The 20,640-nt window shown below is 41.0% G+C and overlaps 1 protein-coding gene across 3 annotated transcripts in view; it reads right to left on the reverse strand.

Moving 5' to 3' along the window:
• The window catches only part of TP53BP2 (tumor protein p53 binding protein 2), a 67,454-nt gene that overhangs the window by 14,156 nt on the left and 32,658 nt on the right, over positions 1-20,640 (reverse strand). For 2 of the 3 annotated variants that reach the window (XM_027564527.1, XM_027564529.1), the window contains exons 3-13: positions 19,499-19,612; positions 15,931-16,013; positions 11,046-11,147; positions 8,783-8,957; positions 8,050-8,231; positions 7,524-7,688; positions 6,910-7,138; positions 5,080-5,190; positions 4,613-4,761; positions 3,372-3,837; positions 1,038-1,813 (exon numbers count right to left, since the gene is read on the reverse strand). In XM_027564527.1, coding sequence (XP_027420328.1) covers positions 1,038-1,813; positions 3,372-3,837; positions 4,613-4,761; positions 5,080-5,190; positions 6,910-7,138; positions 7,524-7,688; positions 8,050-8,231; positions 8,783-8,957; positions 11,046-11,147; positions 15,931-16,013; positions 19,499-19,612 — 2,552 coding nt within the window. The remainder of the gene's footprint in view (positions 1-1,037; positions 1,814-3,371; positions 3,838-4,612; positions 4,762-5,079; positions 5,191-6,909; positions 7,139-7,523; positions 7,689-8,049; positions 8,232-8,782; positions 8,958-11,045; positions 11,148-15,930; positions 16,014-19,498; positions 19,613-20,640) is intronic. The other variant, XM_027564528.1, reaches the window with a different exon arrangement.

A 20,640-nucleotide genomic window follows, 5' to 3' on the forward strand; every position in this document is an offset into this window, starting at 1 on the left:
CAAATGAAATAGAGACAAAAGAAACAACAGAAACAGTGAATGAAACCAAAAGCTGGTTCTTCGAAAAGGTAAAATTGATAAACCTTTAGCCAGACTCATCCAGAAAAAAGGGAGAGGGCGCAAATCAATAGAAATAGAAACGAAAGACGGAAGTTACCACTGACACCACAGAAATACCAAGGACCTTAAGAGACTACTGCAAACAATTCATGCCAGTAATATGGACAACCTGGAAGAAATGGACAAATTCTTAGAAAGGTACGATCTTCCAAGGCTGAACCAGGAAGAAATAGAAAATATGAACAGACCAATTACAATTGCTGAAACAGAATAACTTAATGTCAGAGCACAAGGAAACCTAAGGGATCCCTATGATACCCGGAGACTTCAAACCAGGCCGAAGGTGAGGATGAGGCTAAAGATTGTATACCCCACTCTCTCCTACACCCCAATTCAAGCAGAACCCAATTCTTCCAGAACCATTACAATTTTATCGATGTCAGAAGTTTGAGGTTCCATCTAAATATGACACTGAAAAATCTGAAAATAAATTTCAATGCTTTCAAAAGTAAAATTTGAAAGAGTGATGTCAACAAGAAGTTAAACCATCTGCCTTATTTCACAGAGCTAAACTAATGATCAAAAGTTCCAAATGCAGTCTTTTCATTCCCAGTGTTGCTTCCCTAATATGCATGCAACACCAGCTACAGAAGAAACAGCAGACGTGGTATTTATAGGTCTAAGAACAAAACTTTTGTTTCCTCCATAAAGAAAGGGGGTCTTCCTAAAAAGTGAAAATGTTTATGATACTGAATATACTGCATTTTGATTACATTTGTAAGACCCACTCTGTGCCAAGAGAATTGCAAAATAAAAGGGAAGCTGTGGAAGACATTTGTTATAATCAGCAGTTTAAACACAGATCTTCATTTGTGAATGGCCTAAGTACTCGCTGGTGTTTTGCTGAGTTGTGACCATCAGCCACCGAGAAGGCTGTGACAAGATAAAAGCTTTCTGCGATGAAAGGTTTTACTTACAGGAGGCAGAGAAACTTGCCCGGTGATCTCAGGTGGACACAAGCTCACAGAGTCTTCTCCCGGGCCTTCTGGTTCCCCAGATGGGTATGGCGGGGGTGGGTAGGGGGGGTACTCCTCCAGGTACACTTCCAGCAGAGGGGGAGCCTCTGGGTTTGGTTCTTCCACGCTGTTCTGGAAATTCGGGCTGCTGTCTGGGACTCCTTCAGGCACATACTCGAGGCCTGTAGAAGGAGCTGGAGCGTCATTGCTCTCTGTACTGGCGCTCCCGGCCTCCTCCGGGGACGCCGGCTCAGGAACCAGAGGGACCACCTCCTTCTCTGGCTCCACAGGCAAATATGGATTCTGAATCTCCAGCGGGCTTTCCGGGCTGGCAGTCCCAGAAGCAGACTTGGATGGGTAGGCTGGGACAGAAATGGTCTCCATGGCGGCGATGGTGGTCCTCTGATACAGAAGTTTCTGAATATTCGGCCCATTAGGACCCTCGGGTTCTGTAATAGAGCTGCGTTTCTTTAACGGCCGTGGGGCGTTCGACAGTTTCTTTCGTAGGGCTTCCAGGTCGGCATCACTCTGGTTTCGGTAAGGATTAGAAAGGAAAGGCAGTAATTTGGTCGGGCTGAGCGGCCGAGGAATCCTTTCATTTTCGTGGGTCTCCTGAACTGAAGAAACAGGCTCTGTTTCGGGTTCTGGGCTGCCAGATTTGCCCTGGTTATTGGAATAAACGTTCTCTGGGAGCTGCTGTTGGTTCTGAGCAGCAGCAATCACAGGCTTCCCATACACTAATTGGAATTGGGGGGAAAAAAAGGCCTTGATTAATATTAAACAAAACTAGCAAATAACAGACAGAAGTAATAATAATTAAAGCCTCTTTTAATTTCACAGTTATTACATAAATACCCTTCAATACAACTAATTTTTAAAAATAATAAACAGAGCAAGGTTTCCACCACTGCATAATACATATAGGTTAAATCAAAACCCTCACTGATTGTAAACAGGCCCATTATTTTACGTATCAATAAGAAAACGCTGCCAAGTACAGTTGTAAGAAATCACTTACATAGCATCCACATTTAAATTGTTTAAATGTGAAATACATAAATAAATAAAATGTCAAACTGTGAAAAAGATTTAGAATCAATGAAAACTGGTAATCCTTTCATGTGTCCAAATTAAAACTAAACATGCGTGATCCCATCTTTTAGTTTTCAAAAGTAAGTCAATGTGAGAAATCATCTGGCTCACAAAATTATTAATAACCACCTATATTTACCAAAACTAGTCCCCTTAGACATTCTATCACCATTATCTAATTCCCAAATTATTATATGAGCAGTTCACACCAAAGACTCATGAAAAGAGAAAGATGAAGTATGCATACAAATTCTCTGCTGTGTAATTAGTTCCATGACATCTGGGGCCACAGCTACATGCTTATTTCATAACTAGAAAGCCTTTTCATTCATTTAAAACTTATTGAATTGTATTCTAGTCCCGTAAAGTAATGACTCTTAAAAAGGACCCAACAAATGACCAGACCATGTACATTTAACACAAAGTAATCTTTTGATGTTTTATATATAAGTAGTAGCTGTGTCCTCATTAGAACAACTTAAAATATAGTAGAGAGCATTAAAAAAAAAAAAAAAAGCCATTCACAGAGGCAGCTGTCCAATCCTCTATGCCCCAAGAATGTCTGGTCAGACCTCGAGGGAAGACACAGCCTTCTGCACGGTAATTACCCACAGGCACTCTTCCCCCCTCACCAAGGGGCTTGTCCGTGAACAGGAAATAAACACATGGGAAATTCAACACAGGAGGTGATGTCATCCCTACAGGTTTTACTTATCTATTTCATTCATTTATTTCATTTTACTCATATTTTATCTACCTATCATTTTCAGCTACCACAACAGCTGGCATTTAGCACAAACTCCTTTAAACTCTCCATGTAGAACAGGAAAAAAGTGAAAGTGAAGTCAGTCGCTCAGTTGTGTCTGATTCTTTGCAATCCCATGGACTGTAACCCACCAGGCTCCCCTGTCCATGGGGATTCTCCAGGCCAGAATACTGGAGTGGGTAGCCATTCCCTTCTCCAGGGGATCTTCCCAACCCAGGGATCAAACCCAGGGTCTCCTGCTTTGCAGGCAGATTCTGTACCATCTGAGCCACCAGGGAAGCCCTATGCAGAACAGAAGCCATACTGAAATAAAACTCTTAGGACAAAAGCATCAGTCAAAGCAGGTACAAGTCACCGTCCTGTTTACAGAGAGAGGGCAGCTCCAGTGAAGGACAGAAACACATCCACGCAGGTGAAGATGAGACCCAGAATCTTACCGCTTGGAAAGTGGGGCGCTCGGGGATGGGGCTTGGTCAGCGCGCTCTGCACGGCCTGTTGGAAGTTTTTCCCGGGAGCCTGGTGCTGTGTGTACATGGAGTATATGGAGCTGGCGGCCACCGTCTGGGGTTTTCTGAAGGGTGGAAGGAGGGCGTCCTTGGAAGGCTGAGGCGTGAAGGGTCGGACAGCGGCAGCAGGGGGACTCTCTTGCTTAGAACCTGGAGGAAGGGTCTGGTCTGCTGGGCCCACTGAAGGCCCGCCGGGGGCCAGCAGGCCCCTCTGCTGCTGCACGGTGGGTTTGGGTTTACCTCCCATGGATGCAACAGCTGCTGACAACTGCGGAGCAGTTCCATCTGGCTTCATGTCGGATGGTGACTGGTTAGTTTGTCCGAAATAAGGCAAATTTATCTGTTTTGGTTTTGATGGGACAGGAGGTGGTACCTTAGCCACATTTTTATTTGCAGCCTGTAAATATACACACACATATCCAGTTAAAATACTGTGTAACTGGGTACATGGAATGTTCTAGATAACCTAAGTTTTACAAGTGTCAATATAGACTGAAAAGATTAGCTCTACATTGAAAGGTCATTAAAAAGTTTTAAATCTCTGAGTTTAATCACATGTAAAAGGACCTTCAGTAATGCAATACAATTCCTATACCCGGTACGACTTCCTCCAAGTTACCCCTTCCTACTGGGACAACTGTTTAAGTGTCCACTTGAAAACCTTTTAATTGCCATTTTACATATTCACAGATGGCACCAATAACTGAAAACCATTCCTGTTCAATGGAACTTCATGCAATCTGGGCCGTGTTGTAAAAAGAAAAGAAAAAAAAAACCAAAACTCCTAACTGGATCACACAGCCACAGTCTGGTTGTCAAAGGTTGGGATTCTAACAGTTATGGAAGATTTACCGTCAAATTGCTTGATACTGCCTTAACCCCAAATTTTGAAGAGACAATGTAACTAAGCAGTGTGAACATGATGTTCTTTAATGCACTTGTATTTTTTAGAGAGTCGCACAAAATAATACCCACAAGCCAGTCAGTCATGCTCCTCCTGTATGATGGGAGACCACAAACACACTTAAGTAACAGAACTGAAAATAACAGAATGCAGTTATATTTTCTAATCTTCCAGATTTTCTTTATTCTCCCTCACATTAATACTTTCTCTTTTGAAAAATGCACAAAGAATTACTATTAAATGTTAAAACTGGGACATCCTCACATACCTGAGCATCCCGCAAGATGTCTTCACTGCTCTGGTTCTTCCTCAGGGTACCGAAGGCAGGTGGGGCGGCAGACTGGTCCACGGTGTCGAACATCGAAAAGGGACGCACTTTCTTCTCCTTCTCCCTCAACGGAACCTCTCCATCATCCACTGAAGACGACAGAAAAAAAAAAAAATCATTCTAATAATCAAACTGCTTGTGATAAAAATTTCTTATTCACGTTACTCTCTCCACAATCTCTTTGAAATCCTATAGTCATTAAATGCTCTATTTTTAAATTAAGTCGATTAAGGAATAACCCCACACTACAATGCTAGTACCTTAATTCCCCTGCTAAAGGAAGATGTTCTAGAAATTAACACGGTCCCTGGTTTTAACACACTAGAAAGTAGCAATCTAAAAAAGAATACTTAGAGCCCTCACACAGCCAAAAGAGGATACTCAGGAACAGCACAAGTAAACCTCACCTTGGTCTGGAACATTCCCAGAGCTTTTAGACACAGAGGCAGAGGCTTGGCTAGAGAAAAGATCTGCATTCGGAGGAGTCCAATCAGGGCCAAGGAGATGGATTTTAGAGCCTAGAACACAGAAAAGTAGCTGCAATAACCCGGGATGCTAAGGAGATTTTTAAAGGTTCCCTTTGCTGCTAAGACATTTAATCCCGTGAAAGTGAAAGTTGCTCAGTTGTACCTGACCCTTTGCGACCCCGTGGACTATACATACATAGTCCATGGAATTCTCCAGGCCAGAATACTAGAGTGGGTAGCCTTTCCCTTCTCCAGGGGATCGTCCCAAACCCAGGGATCAAACCCAGGGCTCCCGCATTTTAGGCAGATTCTTCACCAGCTGAGCCACAAGGAAAGCACTTTATCTCTAAAAATCGGTTTAAATATCAGACTCACAACAAGCCCAGTAAACTTACTTAGAAACATCAGATTTTATACTTGTATTAACAATGTAAGAGTGTTCTCATTTACTTAAAATAATCACGATCAACACAAAGTCTGCCTGAAGCAGCAAGGACACGACTTCTCACAGGGTAAGGAAACATCACCATCACACCCAGAAAACGACTTCCAATTCATCAAACCAAGGCCTCGCTGGTGTGTCTTACGTAACGGCCACGTTGTGATGTATGCACAACAAAAGCAGAAACGTAGGCTTTCAGCCCGTGACTCTGACCACAGCCTTGGATAAATCAAAATATTCAAGTGTTTTCTACACTGGCATTTAAGTTTCAAAGCTGCAGCTTTTCTTTTACAGAAGTAACTCTTTCTGCAATAAAACCCAGACTACGTAGCACTACCTGCGTCACAGTGGTAATTGCAGCAAAATAATAAATAATTTTAAAGTTAGCTATTATTTACACATGATAGTGGCTAGGGAAAAGACACAATTCTATTTTTTTCTCCTGAATAATAAGCTCATTAAAGGATACTTTCACCCAGCTTTTGCTACAACTCTCCTTTCATTTCCTCCTCTTACTAATATAACACTCTGGCGTGCACCCCACCCTCCAAAATATCTGAGGACTACACACAGAAAGCAAAGGTCACTAACACAAGCAGCCTCTATTACCTTCACTTTTTTAAAAAATTTGTTATTTTTTTATAATTGAAGGATAATTGCTTTACAGAATTTTGTTGTCTTCTGTCAAACCTCAACATGAATCAGCCACAGGTATACAATATCCTCTCCCTTTTGAACCTCCCTCCTTTTATCTTCACTTTTATCTCCCAGTGTTTCCTTTTATTCTAAACATTATCCGTAGGCAAATTCTCATGCAGAAGCACATACAGATAGAAAACACCAACCATCAACGGAGGGGACCCGCCACCTCAGTCTGCACAGATGACGCCACTAACACATATCTGGCCTTTTTACACAACAGGGAAGGTTCTCAAGCTGTTAACATCAGATCAAAATTTCTTTATTAATGAGAAGAAATTCAAACCAATGTTTAGGTTTTCAAAAAACCTGATGTTTTATTTCATTTCCTGAGCAGAACTATATCATTGAGCATTAAGAAAATTATCATTTCTTAACCCCAAAGAACACAAGGAGGTTTTTAGAATTTCAACACGAACAAGGAATAAATAGGAAGACACCCTTAAAACTCAAAATTTGGCGGGGGGAAAAAAAAATCTAAATTAAAAAAAAAAAAACTTGCTGTGAAGCACAAATAAAAGAAAGGTATGCCAAAATAAATAAATCAATAAAACTCAAACTTGAGGGAAAATCACAGTGAGGAGGGGAACAGCCAGGCCATGGAAGGACTAGGAAGTGCCTGATTTTACCTTTCGCTTGCGAGGCGGCCCCAGATCTCATGTTGGGCAGCGTCTGGACTTTCATGGGCCCCTCGGAAGCCTGCGTGGCCCCGGGCCCATCGGGCAGGGCTGGCTTCACCAGAAGTTCAGGCCGTGACGGGATCCGGGGCATAGTCGACGACTGGATATAGGGACCAACTGCCGCCACTCGACTCTGCCCCGATGCTCCCGGCTGGGGCACGTGTCCATCAGATGAGACCTTATTCGGAGAAAGCACAGGGCCTTTAGTATTCCAAGTCAGACCGGATCCAACTCAGAAAAGCCTGTGACACCATGATAATTTTAACTGCTAAAATCCAGCACTTTCAGGATCTAGCCATTGAGTGTACCAGAAACATCCCCCGACAAAAACACTCCTGGGTGAAGTCTCACCCACACTTCATTACAAGAATTAGAAAGAAGAGCAGAGCTACAGAAGGGATTATATTAAAAGTACAAGAAGAGTGGACTCTCTTTCAAGGAGCCACAAGGTCCTGTCTCTTTTCCGAGGATGTGCCCAGCAGTGTTTCTGAAATATGCAAGCACTGACCTCACTGGGATGGTCACTGTCCCCTCCTCCTGGTCCTGGCCAACCGCGCACTTACTGGAAGGTTCTCTTTCTGCTGCAGGGCCGCCTTCTTCTTCCACAGCCGGTCCCTGAGCTCATTAACACGCTTGTCCATCACCGCCACTTCTGAATTGCGCTTATTCAAACACTCCCTTTGTTGTTGCAGCTTGGCATTCTGCTCCTGGTTCAGTTTGTTTCTTAACTGAATAAAATTAGGGGAGAAAAAGGTAGCCAAGGAGTAGGCAGAAAAATTTCTCAAACAGATAATCACACGGTTCACTATTATATAATTTCTAAAAATGTAAGGTCCCTCCACACTTCTCATCTCATGGTTTAAAATGAAGTGTTAGACCACCGGCTGTGGTCACAATGAACGCCTCAAGTTTCCTGTTTGAGGTACCATAAAGTTTATTCTGGATTCTGTGGAGTTTAGGTCTTCCTCCCTGTCCCCACCCCTTTAAGGAAAAGAGGTGGAAATCCAGGACTTCCTGCCCTGTATGTGGACAACACTGTGGTGCTGGAGATGAGGTGCCACCGAAATGTCACAAGAGGCCACCATTTACCTGAAGCTCCTTGTAGAGCCGATCAAGCTCAGCCACCGCGGACTGGTTGTCATGGTGACCGTCAATCCTGCCGTTCTTCAGCATCTCCAGTTGTCTTGTAAGTTCCTCTACTTTTGACACAGCCAGAACAAGCTCCCTCTGCTTTTGCTGGAACAAACTATTCATCTGTTCAATTTCCTCCACTAAAGTAAGAACGAGAAAAGCAACAATTGTTGAAAAGAAAAATGAGAAGGGATCGCTTCCCAGGCAACCTAAGATGTACCATAAACTTCCTCATAAAAAGCAAAGAAAATTTTCAGAAATGTCCTAGAACCAACCAATTCCTATATAATCAACTGAAGTCAACAAAGACATCTATAAACCAAATCACTAAAGTTTTAATTAAAATGGCATTATAATCGATGGAGCTATTAATATGAATAAAAATCCTTGCCTTCATTGAACCTTCAGTCAAGAAACTATTTAGAGAGAGGAAAAAAAAAATATTCTATATTCCAAAAAAGAACCTTGTCTAGAACATTCAATAGCTGAATTCAACTCAGGGGAACCAGCAGCTTCGAAACTGCAGTGAGTTATACTTTTCCCCAAAAATCCTTTTTAAGTGACCTACATACAAAGTCTCATCTTAGTCCTCTTACTACAAATTCATACAAACTTCCTACACCAGTGTTTTTCTATACTCAAACAGTCTGTGGCATTTAGCACTGACATAAACTGACTGGGAGCAACTTACCAAGTTTCCCATTGCTTAGCCTCTTCTGTTCCACGTGGCCTTTAAGCGCTCTCACTTTTTTTAGCTTCGCTTCCTGATTCTCAGCTATTTCTTTGAGCCTCTTAAGCTTTTCTTGTTCAGCCGCTTGTTGCTGTTGACGCTGATCTTGCTGTTTCAGAAACTTCAAGCGCTGTTCCTAAAGATATAAGCCATCATCAGACATGTCATTTTAAACAGCAGACCACTAACCTACAATCACCCTGAGATGCCCAGACTGACGTGCATCTGTGGCATTGCTCCAGTCTTACCATCTGTCCTCACGCTGCCATCAGAACCACCTGGGGCGTTTGTGAAAAACAGACGCTCCTGAGCTCTACCCTAGGATCTACTTAAGGCGGTAAGATCCAGGAATCAGTACTGTTATCCAAGTGGTCCTTTTGCAGCGAGCAAGCAGTGATCTGTGAACTAGTTTTCATGAGCTGCAGCCATTAATATTAAGAAGGAGCTCATGCAGAGATGGGAGGCGGTAAAAGAAAGCTATTAAATGACACACTTTGAAGTTAAATTTGGATTCAGACTCAAGCCCTGCCACTTATTAGCTATGAGACTTTGGGGCAAATTATATAACCTCACTGAGTCCACAAGTCTGTGTCTTCACCTATAAAATGAGATGATCACTAGTCCCTCCAGGGCTGCAGTGAGGAATCAATGCAACGTGTAGTGGAAATCTCTGTGACCAGCATCTTACACAGTTAGGGCACACTCGGCACGCTTAGAAAAGAGCCAAAGAACTACTTTCTAAAGAATGCCTTTAGGAAACTGCAATTACGCAACTTACAATTTTATTCCTATTATATCTAAAATTTCAACTGAGGAAAACAGAGCCACACAATTTATACTCAAGGGTAAACTTCTCAGATTTGTATGGCTAACACATACAAGGACACAGATAGTTTCAAAATAAGACCTTGATTTTAAAGATTTATGCTGTTAACAATCGAATTTTTTATTTGAATTCATGTCCTTGCTACTCAAGGAATGCTGCATCAGCACCGCATGGGATCGCATTAGAAATGTAAAATGTCAGACCCGCAACCCACACCTACTGAATCAGAACATGCATTTTTAACAAAACCCCTAGGTGATTCATACGCACATTAAAGTATGAGAAGCAACAATACACAGGATTTTGAAAAAGCTGGTGTCTAGCATCAAAAGTAGAAAAGGATGCATAGGTACATTTGGTGCCACTAACCCTCTGATGTAAAAAAAACAGCTGTTAAATGCCTTTAAATATTGTGTTTTCTACTTGGGAACCATATGGAAAAGTTTAATTTGTAATTTCAATAAATATTTTAAGTGTTAAAAAAGAAAAGAAAAGGATGCATAGGAACCCTAAGAAGTATTACAGGGAAGCCACAGTGCATGCTGAGAATGAGGTTGAAGAATCCTTGGCCATCACTTCAAAGCCATGCTGGGGACCTTGCTACTCAAACTCTCAGGTGTCCACCCCAGCTTACAGACCCTCAAAGACTGGTAAGCGAAAATATTGAGTGTTTAGACCAGGGCTAACAGACTACACAGCCTTCTGTCTGTGTTCATAAACAAAGTTCTCTTGGCACACAGCCACATCCATTCGTTTACCTATTGTTTATGGCTGCTTTCCAGCCACAGATGCAGAGCTGAGACTGCACAGCCTGCAAAGCCTAAAATATTTCGGCCCTTCAGAAAGTCTGACAACATCTGGTTTAGACTATTAGCCCAAGGCTCGCAGGAGCAGCCGCAGGAAGACTGGTTTTGAGAGTGATGGAGAAACTTCCCATATTTTCTCTGTTCAAGGAGAGGACAAGGTTTATTTTGTGGGTGGAGAATGTCCCCAAGTAGAGGCAAGCAGCCTGTTTTCGGTGCCAAGCAGTAGCTGGGGACAGGTGAGCATGAGACTTTGAAGTTCCTCCTGATTCAAGATGAAGTCAGCCCAGACTAGTGCCTGCAAGCAAAGCTGAAAGGCTGTTTACGCCTTCCCTGTTTTACCGACACTCAGCACAGCGTGGTTAACTTTGATCAGGATCGGGCCAAGGAGGATCTAAAACAACTGAATGATTTTAGCATTTCTACAAAACGCTACAGTGAAGAGAAGAAAGCACCACACAGCAGATACCTGTTGGGCTGATGTTATCAACTCATATGTGAGGGAACCGGCTTACTAGCAAGGGTGTACTGTAAACAGCTTTACTTACACAGGAACGGGAGTGGCCTGTTAGGTCTCTGAAAACATGGCCATTACCTTAGTGGCCAGCATTTGTTGCTGGGCCTCAATCTGTTGCTGCTGGCGGGACGCCATTTCCTGAAGTTCAGCAAGTGTCAGATCCATTCTAGGACTATTAACCTACCAAAAAAAGTGCAAATAATCCAACTCACTATAAAATGATCACGGAGACTCCTCCCTCAAATCATGTTATCATGACAAAATTATTTAGCTATTTTTCTCACATCATATTAAAGAACTCATTAATTTTTATATTACTATTCCCATATTGACTTAATATTTAAAACATAATGATACACAGACTCTTTTAAGTTGTAAATTTAAATTAAATAGTTTCAGTACTGACACAAATGGAACCATCTGGAATCACCTTGTTCTGCAGTTAAATTAGGAAGGCAGTATTTGACCACATCAAACATGATGTTGGGAATTGGCAGCAAACTTAGAATACAGTCATTAAAACACCCTTTAAAAATGTAACACTGGAATTTAAAAAATCCAAGACACAGTAGGTCATCAGAGACAAAGCAAGATGTCTACTATACTCCCTAAACATCCATTCCACATGGTCCTAAGAGGTTCTCGCTAGAAAGAAAGGAAGGCAGGAAGAAAGAAACTATATCCAGATTGCAAAGGGAAAAATTTTCTGTCTTTACTCAAGGACAACATAATCATCTATGAAGAAAATTCTATGGAATCTATAAAAAGCTACTAAATAAATAAGTTATTTAGCAAGAATGTAGGATAAAACATCAATAGCCAAAATCAACGATATTTCTATACATTAGCAAAACCCAGAAAACTGAAAAAAGACATTTTGTAATATCATTAAGATTAGCATAAAAACCATGAAGCACTCAGGAATAAATTTGACAGATGCTCAGGCCTGACACTGAAAACTTCAAAACATGGCTGAGAGAGAGAAGACCTATTTGGGGAGGAATACTGTGGTGCTTCTGAACTAAAAAGCTCAATATTGTCAGATGGCAATGCTTCCCATACTGACCTACAGAGGCAAGACAATACCAACCCAAATCCCAGCAGGCTTTTAAAAAAAAAATAAATCAACTGGCGAATTATACAATCTCATATGGAAGTGCAAATGAGACAGAATAGCCAAAACAACTTCGAAAAGAAGAGTTAGAAAACATACACTGCCTGACTTCAAGACTAAACACGCTTTAGTGATCAATACATTGTGTTACTGATATCATGTCAGATGAACAGATCAATGAAACAGAAGACAGAGTACAAAAACAGACCCACACCTACACTGGTAATTGATTTAAGAGAAAGGGCAGTTGAGTAGACAAAGAAGAGTCTTTTCAACAAATGCTGCTTGTACAACTGGATATCCACACACAATAAACAAAATGCACTTCTCTCACAATACATGCAAGTGTTAATTCAAAATGGATCCTAAACTCAGATGCAAGATCTAAAACTTCTAAGTTGATTAATTATACTGTATTGAAGTCATAGACTGGGAAAAATATTTGCCAATTATCTATCTAATAAAAAACCTTGGATTCAGCATATATAACAGAACTCTTAAACTCAATAATAATGAAGCAAACAACCCAATCATGAAAAAGATAAGCAAGAGGGAACAGAAGTTCCTAGTGGTCTAAAGGTTAGGATTCATTTATTTCACTGCCCTGGCCTGGATTCAAAACCTGGCTGGGAAACTGAGATCCCAAAAGCCCTGCAACATGATAAAAAAAGAAGTGAACAAATATTAACACTTCACTAAAGACAATATATGAATGGCAAATAAGCACATGATAGATGCCCAATACCATCAGCCATTAGAGAAATACAAAATACAACCAGAATGTACTACCATCACCAGAAGCCAAAATTAAAAGCACTGACCATACCAAATGTTGGCAAGGATGTGGAAAAACTAGAACTCTCTGATGAGGACTATAAAATAAAACAATCACTTTGGAAATCAGTCTGACAGCTTCTTAAAAAGTTAACATATGAACCAACCATTTTACTCCTAAGTATTTACTTTAGGGAAATAGTAATAAAAGCATATGTCCATACAAAGATGTATACCCAAGTACTCATCACAGCGTGATACAGAATAACTAAACAATCAAAATGCCCAACAGATGAATGGATAAGGAGTGGTATAACCAGGCAATAGAATATCTCCCAGCAATAAAAAGGAATCAACTACTGATACACAACAAAATGAATAAACCTCAAACTATTTATCCTGAGCAAATTCAGACAGAAAAGAGTATATACTGGATGACTCCATTTATCCTAGATTCTGGAAAACAAAACTAATTTATGGCGACAGACAGCAGACTGGCTAGCAGTTCCCTGAGGATGGGAAGGGAGGCAAGAAGGAACAATTACAAAAGAACATAAGGAAACTTTTTTTTGGGAGGGTGATCGAATATGTTCATTATCTTGATTATGGTGACAGCATCAGAGATGTACACATGTCAAAACTTATCAAAATATATACCCAACATGTGAGCAGCTTGTTTATTGTGTTGTGTTCGTCACTTAGTCATGTCCAACTCTTTGTGAACCCACAGAACCCGCCAGGCTCCTCTGTCCATGGAATTCTCCAGGCAAGAACTCTGGAGGGGGCTGCCATTCCCTATTCTCCCAGGGATGTTCCCGACCCAGGGACTGAATGAACCCAGGTCTCGCACATTGCAGGCAGATTCTTTACCATCTGAGCCACCAGAGAAGCCCTATGTGTAGTTTATTATATGTCAATTATACATTAATAAAGATGTTATTTAAAAACCCAGTGAAGGGGTTTCCCTGGTGGCTTAGTAGTGAAGAATCCACCTGTCAATGCAGGAGATACGGGTCTGATCCCTGGTCCAGAAGATCCCACATGCTGCAGAGCAACTAAGCCTGTGTGCCACATATATTATTGAGCCTGTGTCCTAGAACCTGGGAACTGCAACCACTGAAGCCTGTGGGCCCTAGAGCCCATGCTCCGCAACAAGTCACTACAATGAAAAGCCCACACGATGCAACTAGAGAGAAACCCCTACTTGCTGCAATGAGAGAAAAGCCCAAGCAGCAACAAAGACCCAGAACAACCCGTAAATTTTATTTTTTTAATTTTAAGTGTTGTAATACTTTCATAATTAAAAAAAAATAAGAAAAAAAAAACAGTGATGGGACTTCCCTGGCAGTCCAGTGGTTAAGACTCCAAGCTACCACTGCAGGGGGCAAGGGTTTGATCCCTAGTTGGAAAACTACAATTTTGCATGTCTCATGGCGAGGCCAAAAAATAAATAAATCATTTAAAAAAAATAAAAATCCAGTGATGGGGAAAGATACATTGTGTCGATATGCACTGAAATCTCCTTAATGGTCAGACCATTTCCATTATCCTTGTATCAGCCTTTCATCACTAAGATAACTATGAGATCAAAGAAGAGAAACAGGAAGAATTTGGGCAAGGTGGAATAAAAGCAGTGTGCGTTGGAGAGGTAATTTAGCTAATCCCTAACAAGGTTAAAAATTCTAAGCTCTGAAAAGAAAATGTCTACAAGGAGTCCCAAAGATACCTGCTAAAATTCATATGCAATAGCAAGGGCATTAATATATCATTAATGCTAAAAGCAATAACAGCAACAAATAAAATCACCAAAAAAACAAATACTTCCTCAAACTTATTCACATATGCTAAAAGCAGTAACAGTAACAAATAAAATCACCAAAAAAACAAATACTTCCTCAAACTTATTCAACACTTGTTCTGTATTTGTGACATATCCAGCATCTGACTTCTTTCAACAGCCATGTTGTTGCTGTTCAGTCATGAGGTCGTGTCTCTTTGCGACCCTATGGACTTCAGAAGCCCGGGCTTCTCTGTCCTATACTATCTTCCAGAGCTGCACTGAGTCAGTGATGCTATGTAACCATTTCATCCTCTGCCACCCTTTCTCCTTTTGCCTTCAATCATTCTCAGCATCAGGGTCTTTTCCAGTGAGTCAGCTCTTCACATCAGGTGGCCAAAGTACTAGAGCTTCAGCTTCAGCATCAGTCCTTCCAATGAATATTTAGGGTTGATTGCCCTTAGGATTGACTGTTTTGATCTCGTTGCAGTCCAAGGGACTCTCAAGAGTCTTCTCCAGCACCACAGTTCAAAAGCATCAATTCTTTGGCACTTGGTCTTCTTCATGGTTCAACTCTCCCATCGAAACATGACTACTGGAAAAACTACAGCTTTGACTACATAGATGCTTGTCACCAAAGTGATGTCTCTGCTTTTTCAATTGCTGTCTAGGCTTGTCACAGCTTTCCTTCCAAAGAGCAAGCAAGCATCTTTTAATTTCATGGCTGAACTCACCATCCGCAGTGATTTTGGGAGCCCAAGAAAATAAAATCTGTCACTGCTTCCACTTTTTCCCTTTCTATTTGCCATGAAGTGATGGGCCCGGATGCCAATATCTTCGTTTTTTTGAATGTTGAGTTTCTTTTTTTTTTTTTTAATTTTATTTTATTTTTAAACTTTACAATATTGTATTAGTTTTGCCAAACATCGAAATGAATCCGCCACCGGTATACCCGTGCTCCCCATCCTGAACCCTCCTCCCTCCTCCCTCCCCGGAATGTTGAGTTTCAAGTCAGCTTTTTCACTCTCCTCTTTCACCTTCATCAAGAGGCTCTTTAGTTCCTCTTCACTTTCTGCCATTAGAATAGTATCATCTGCATATCTAAGGTTGTTGGATATTTCAACAACCATAGAGACCATTAATCACTTTCATGAAATAAATTTAAAATAAGCCTTTAAAAAAGGGTTTCCCTTAATCACCTACTGAATAAAAAATGAACAGTGAATGAGATTTAAAAGTTAAAAAAAAAGCAGCATCACTGTGGTCCAAACACAGAATGGGTAACGACGATCACTTACGCCATTCTCCTTTCTTCGATGTTCACCTGGAACTTTTACACCATTTCTTTTTAAACTTGGATCCTGAGACCTTGGTCCACTCACTAAGCACAAAATTCAAAAAGTATGCATTAACACTAGAGGTGACAGATATTTTAAGTACCAGTTCATTTCTCAGTTATGTTTTTAATGCTAATACTTTAAGTTGAAAATATACTTAAAATACCAATACTTTCTAATACCAATGAAGTTAAGTCTCACAGATTCAACCTGTTCTAGAAAACTTCACTTGGAACAGTGAATGGTCAGCACTAGAAAATGTCACATGCTAACCAATCCCTAGAAAAGCTGCATGAGTTAGGTGCTAGAGGAGAAAAATTAAGAATATAAATATACTTCTTCTTTTGGGTCATTCATACCATATGCCTACAGTGTCTGTTCCCAGTTCTCTTTAGCTACCCAGAAATAAAACTGGGAATAGTCTCACTGAAAGAAATAGGTGAAAATTAATCAACCCACCCTTGTACTCATTAAAGTGTTTGTAACTTCCACAGGAAGGAAGCAATCGAAACAGAACAAGTAGTAATTCGAATTTTGTGGTAATTCCTAAGTACTAGCAAGTACTTCCCCATTTAAGTAAAAAAAATTTCATTTTCTTAGCATGGGAAAGTACTAGTTGGAAAACATTGTACATTCTGCTTTTTGGGGGTAAAAAGAACTTTTCAGGTCCAAATATATGTTTCTCAGCATCACTTAATGTATCATGATAAGAAAATAGTTTTAACTTAAACTGATAAATTGAAAAATATCAAAGAGAGTTTCTTAAATACATGAAATTAAGCTTATAACTGTACTTCCCAGATGTTAGAGAAAAAATACTAAACTATTTCCCAAGAAGCTTTAGATAAAAATTTCTTCTGAATCAAATGTTTGTTGAACCTGCCTGGAAGCTTGGCACAAATTCCCACAAATAATAAATATGTCTATCCTCAGAGCCACATGTCACACTTATACCTAACTCCAACGTTTTCTCAGCTTTACTTTTAAAACTGCTCAATTTTCTGGCAAAATAGCTCAGGTATCTGTCACAATATTTCTGCAAGGAAAAAAAAAAATCTACCATTCCGGAATAATTGCTTTCTTTGCTGCCTCCAAGAGAGAGCAACTGAACTGGCATGTTCAGTTACATAATTAGAATAAAAAGCAAGAGCTTTGAAAATAGTGTCACATTAAAAAAAAGAGAGAAAAACGTAGCAGATTTCCATGGTGGTGGTCCAGAGGTTAAGACTCAGCACTTTCACTGAAAGGGGCTGGGTTTGACCCCTGGTTGAGGAACTTAAGAACCCACATGCTACATGGCGTGGCCAAAAAAAAAAAAGTCATATACATTCTGGGTCACAGGTCCTAGTTAAACCAGAAAAAGAATACAGTAACAGTCTCTTAATCTGTAATCTAGAAGCCTACAACCACAAAGGCTGACACCAAACAGCAATCCTGTTTTATCCCAGTTTTGACACTGTGTGGCACTGGTGTTTTGCAACAATGTAAAAACAGCGCCTTTATCTTCAGATTGTATTTCTCACATTACAGACACACTGAAACTGCATATTGCACTATTGAGAAGCTATTTAATAATTTACCAGGTACCATAGAGGAAGATATTTGAACTGACAGATGAAGGGAGAAAATTCAACTAATTGAGTAAAAGGAGATATATGCAATAATGTAAATAAAGAACAAAATAAAAATAAGATGCAGATGTCAAAACCACAAAAAAGAAGGCAGCTTTGGGGGGAAAAAATGCATGTTTATTTAAAACAGTATTACAGACACAGTGAAGCTCAAAGGCCGAGGAATCAGCCAGGATAAGGAGACTCAGGTTCCCCTCCTGGCTCTGCCTCCTGGTATGTGGCCTCTGATAAGTCATCTAACCCCTAAGTATCAGCGTTTCTCATCTGTAGAGCAGAAGAGGCTAGACTACGTCAATTCTGGGGTCTCCCACACCTCTGATAATGTCTAATGGCTGCCATGTGGACCTCTGACTAAAGGAATAAAACTGAGATTCTATAACATGTAATAATTAACCTCTGTTATCGACATTCTTACTCCCAAGAATTTTTCAATATATACTAAAGTCACAAACTGTCAACTTTCCATTTTAAGAATCCCAACATTTTTAGAAACACCTAGTAACCCTGCTGCAACCACTTTCCACTGAGAACAAAGGCTTCCCTACAGATCTCAAGACTTGAAACTGCTTTCTCTCCTACATCCTATGAGAGAGACCTCAGGGTCACAGGTTTGACTGTGTTCTCAATGTCTAGTCGCTTTCAGCCCACTATTTCCGATCTCCACTTATCACCTTCTACCCTCTGCTTACTGTCATCTAGAAACTCTGGTCACACAGACGTGACCACCTGACCCTTCTGTTCTCTTTGCCCAAGTCCCCCCCCTTCATTTTGGATGACCTCACCATCTAAAAGCTCGCCTCTCAGATCCACAACTTCCTGTCTCCTCTCTAATTCAGCTATATTTCATGGTCCAATACAAGACCACGTTATCTAGAAATGCTCTACTCCTGACATGTTAAATTCAATCTTCTTACTTTTTGACCACAATTACCTCTCGCTACACCTGTTCAATAACCTGAAACTTGTGTTTCTTTCTCTGCAGCCCCTCCGCCTTCACTTCATCCCCATCTCGGCTTGAATGCCATCTCACCAACATCCTCTTTTTTCCTTGTCTCACCAATTTTCCACTGAACTTGTCTGGCCAAATTCCAACCTTGGGTCAATCCAACCATCTTCTCCTCTTACAACCCTCTGGGCTGCAGAGCACCACTGCAGCAAAATCACGCATGGTCTCCTGGTGTCTAATCTCCACTGTCCTCTAGGGGCCCTGGCGTGCCAGCTTCCCTGGCCACACTCTCTCTTATTCTCCACCAGGGCCTCCTCCCTCAGAGAAAACAAATGTTTTCAAATGAGAAGCCCCTCCCACTACTCCCATAGAGAGCACACATTTACTGCCTCTGGGAAGCGTCCCTTCCACCCTGTTAAAATGGAACAGACCCTTCTCTTACCCTCCTATCTCACCCCTCGACCCCCTCGACCCTGAATTTCCCCTTGGCTAACTTGCCCATCAAGCATTCCCTTCTTCCTTGTATTTCAAACTCCTTCTCTACTGACTCCTTTCTTTCCCGCCCATATTAACAGCTGTAGTCAAGGGACTTCCTTGGTGGTCTGGTGGTTAAGACTCTGTGCTTCCAAGGCAGGGGACACGGGGTTGATCCCTGGTCGGGGAACTAAGATTCCACGTGCCATATGGTGCAGCCAAAAATAAAACATTAAAAAAAAAAAAAAAAACTGTCATCAAACTTTTCCCATCTTTCAACAAAACACAACAAACAGAACCGCACCCTTTTCTGCCCACCCTACAGAGTCAGGGCTTGGGAGAGAGGGCTATCCTCACTTTTCCCCCTTGCTTCTTGCTCACTCATCCATCACACTGCCTGCTCCTGATCATGGGTCACCTCTCCCGAGCATGAAACTGAAGTCCGAATCTTTGTCATGATCAACAGGATGCTACCTACCAACATCCCTACCAGGGGGGCGTTCGTGGCGAAGGAAGAACCGAACTTCACTCCTCTGACTTCCAAACCGCTGCAGGACATCGAACATTCGCTCATTATCGGCAACTGGACGTTCTAAAAGAAATGAATAAATCATGTACAAGTCATGTTACCTGGTAACACATCACTTACTGTCTACCCTTCATACAAATTATGCATTATGAATGCAGAAAATACTATCTAAGATCTTTTTAAAAAAAAAAGAACCCTTAGAAAATGAAGTATCACCAGCTTACCACCCACATAATCAGGGTCAAAGCTGGGTGGAATACGGGGATAGGAAAGGACTGGGTCAGGGTCACTGGCAAGAGCTCAGGAGTCAGATTCAGCAGCCCCTCACCAGTTCCAGGCAGGCCGTGAAGCTCTGCAGGTTCCAAAGTTCCTGTTATCTATTCCATAGGATGGTCTCTGAGGTCTCTGTTAACTCTAATGGTTCTATGATTTTCCAAGTATACAAACGAAAACTTAAAAACAACTTTCTAAATAGCCTTGTCTTTCTATTAGGGATTTTTTTTTTGACAATTTTACAAACCATGTTTAAAAAAAAAAATCATACACATGTATTTCCAAACAAAAGTCTGTTTACTGCCCTGAAAATATTCCTTGAGACAAAAAAAAAAAAAAGAGGCATAGCTAAATACTACATGGGAACTGTAATCTTCCAATCTTAAGGAATCTGAACATAAAAACCAAATATACTGTTTGAGGATGCCAACAGTTTAAAATCAAAGAACTTAATCATTTTTAATCTAAGAATGCTGCAGTGGCCCCCCAAAAAATTCAATGCACTTGTCAGTAACCAAGGACACTATCTGAGTACCTTAAATAAACAACACGGGCACAGAAGAGAGCAGCCAAAGATTCAGCAGCCAATTCTGTGAACTAACCCCTGAACTTAATCGGCTTGGTGGCAACAAAGTACAGCTTGGGTTCTATTTACAGCAACATGACATAATGAGCAGACACAGATACCCTCTTCTCTAAACCAGAGAAAGTCTAACCAAGACGCCCCCCCAAGAGGAAACACTCGGAGCTGAGCGGACACCTTCCTGAAAGAAATTCTGGGCAGACCTTCTACCTTCTCACAAAAACAAAAATCACAC

Source organism: Bos indicus x Bos taurus, chromosome 16 (assembly GCF_003369695.1).
Source record: "Bos indicus x Bos taurus breed Angus x Brahman F1 hybrid chromosome 16, Bos_hybrid_MaternalHap_v2.0, whole genome shotgun sequence".
Classification (NCBI taxonomy): domain Eukaryota; kingdom Metazoa; phylum Chordata; class Mammalia; order Artiodactyla; family Bovidae; genus Bos; species Bos indicus x Bos taurus.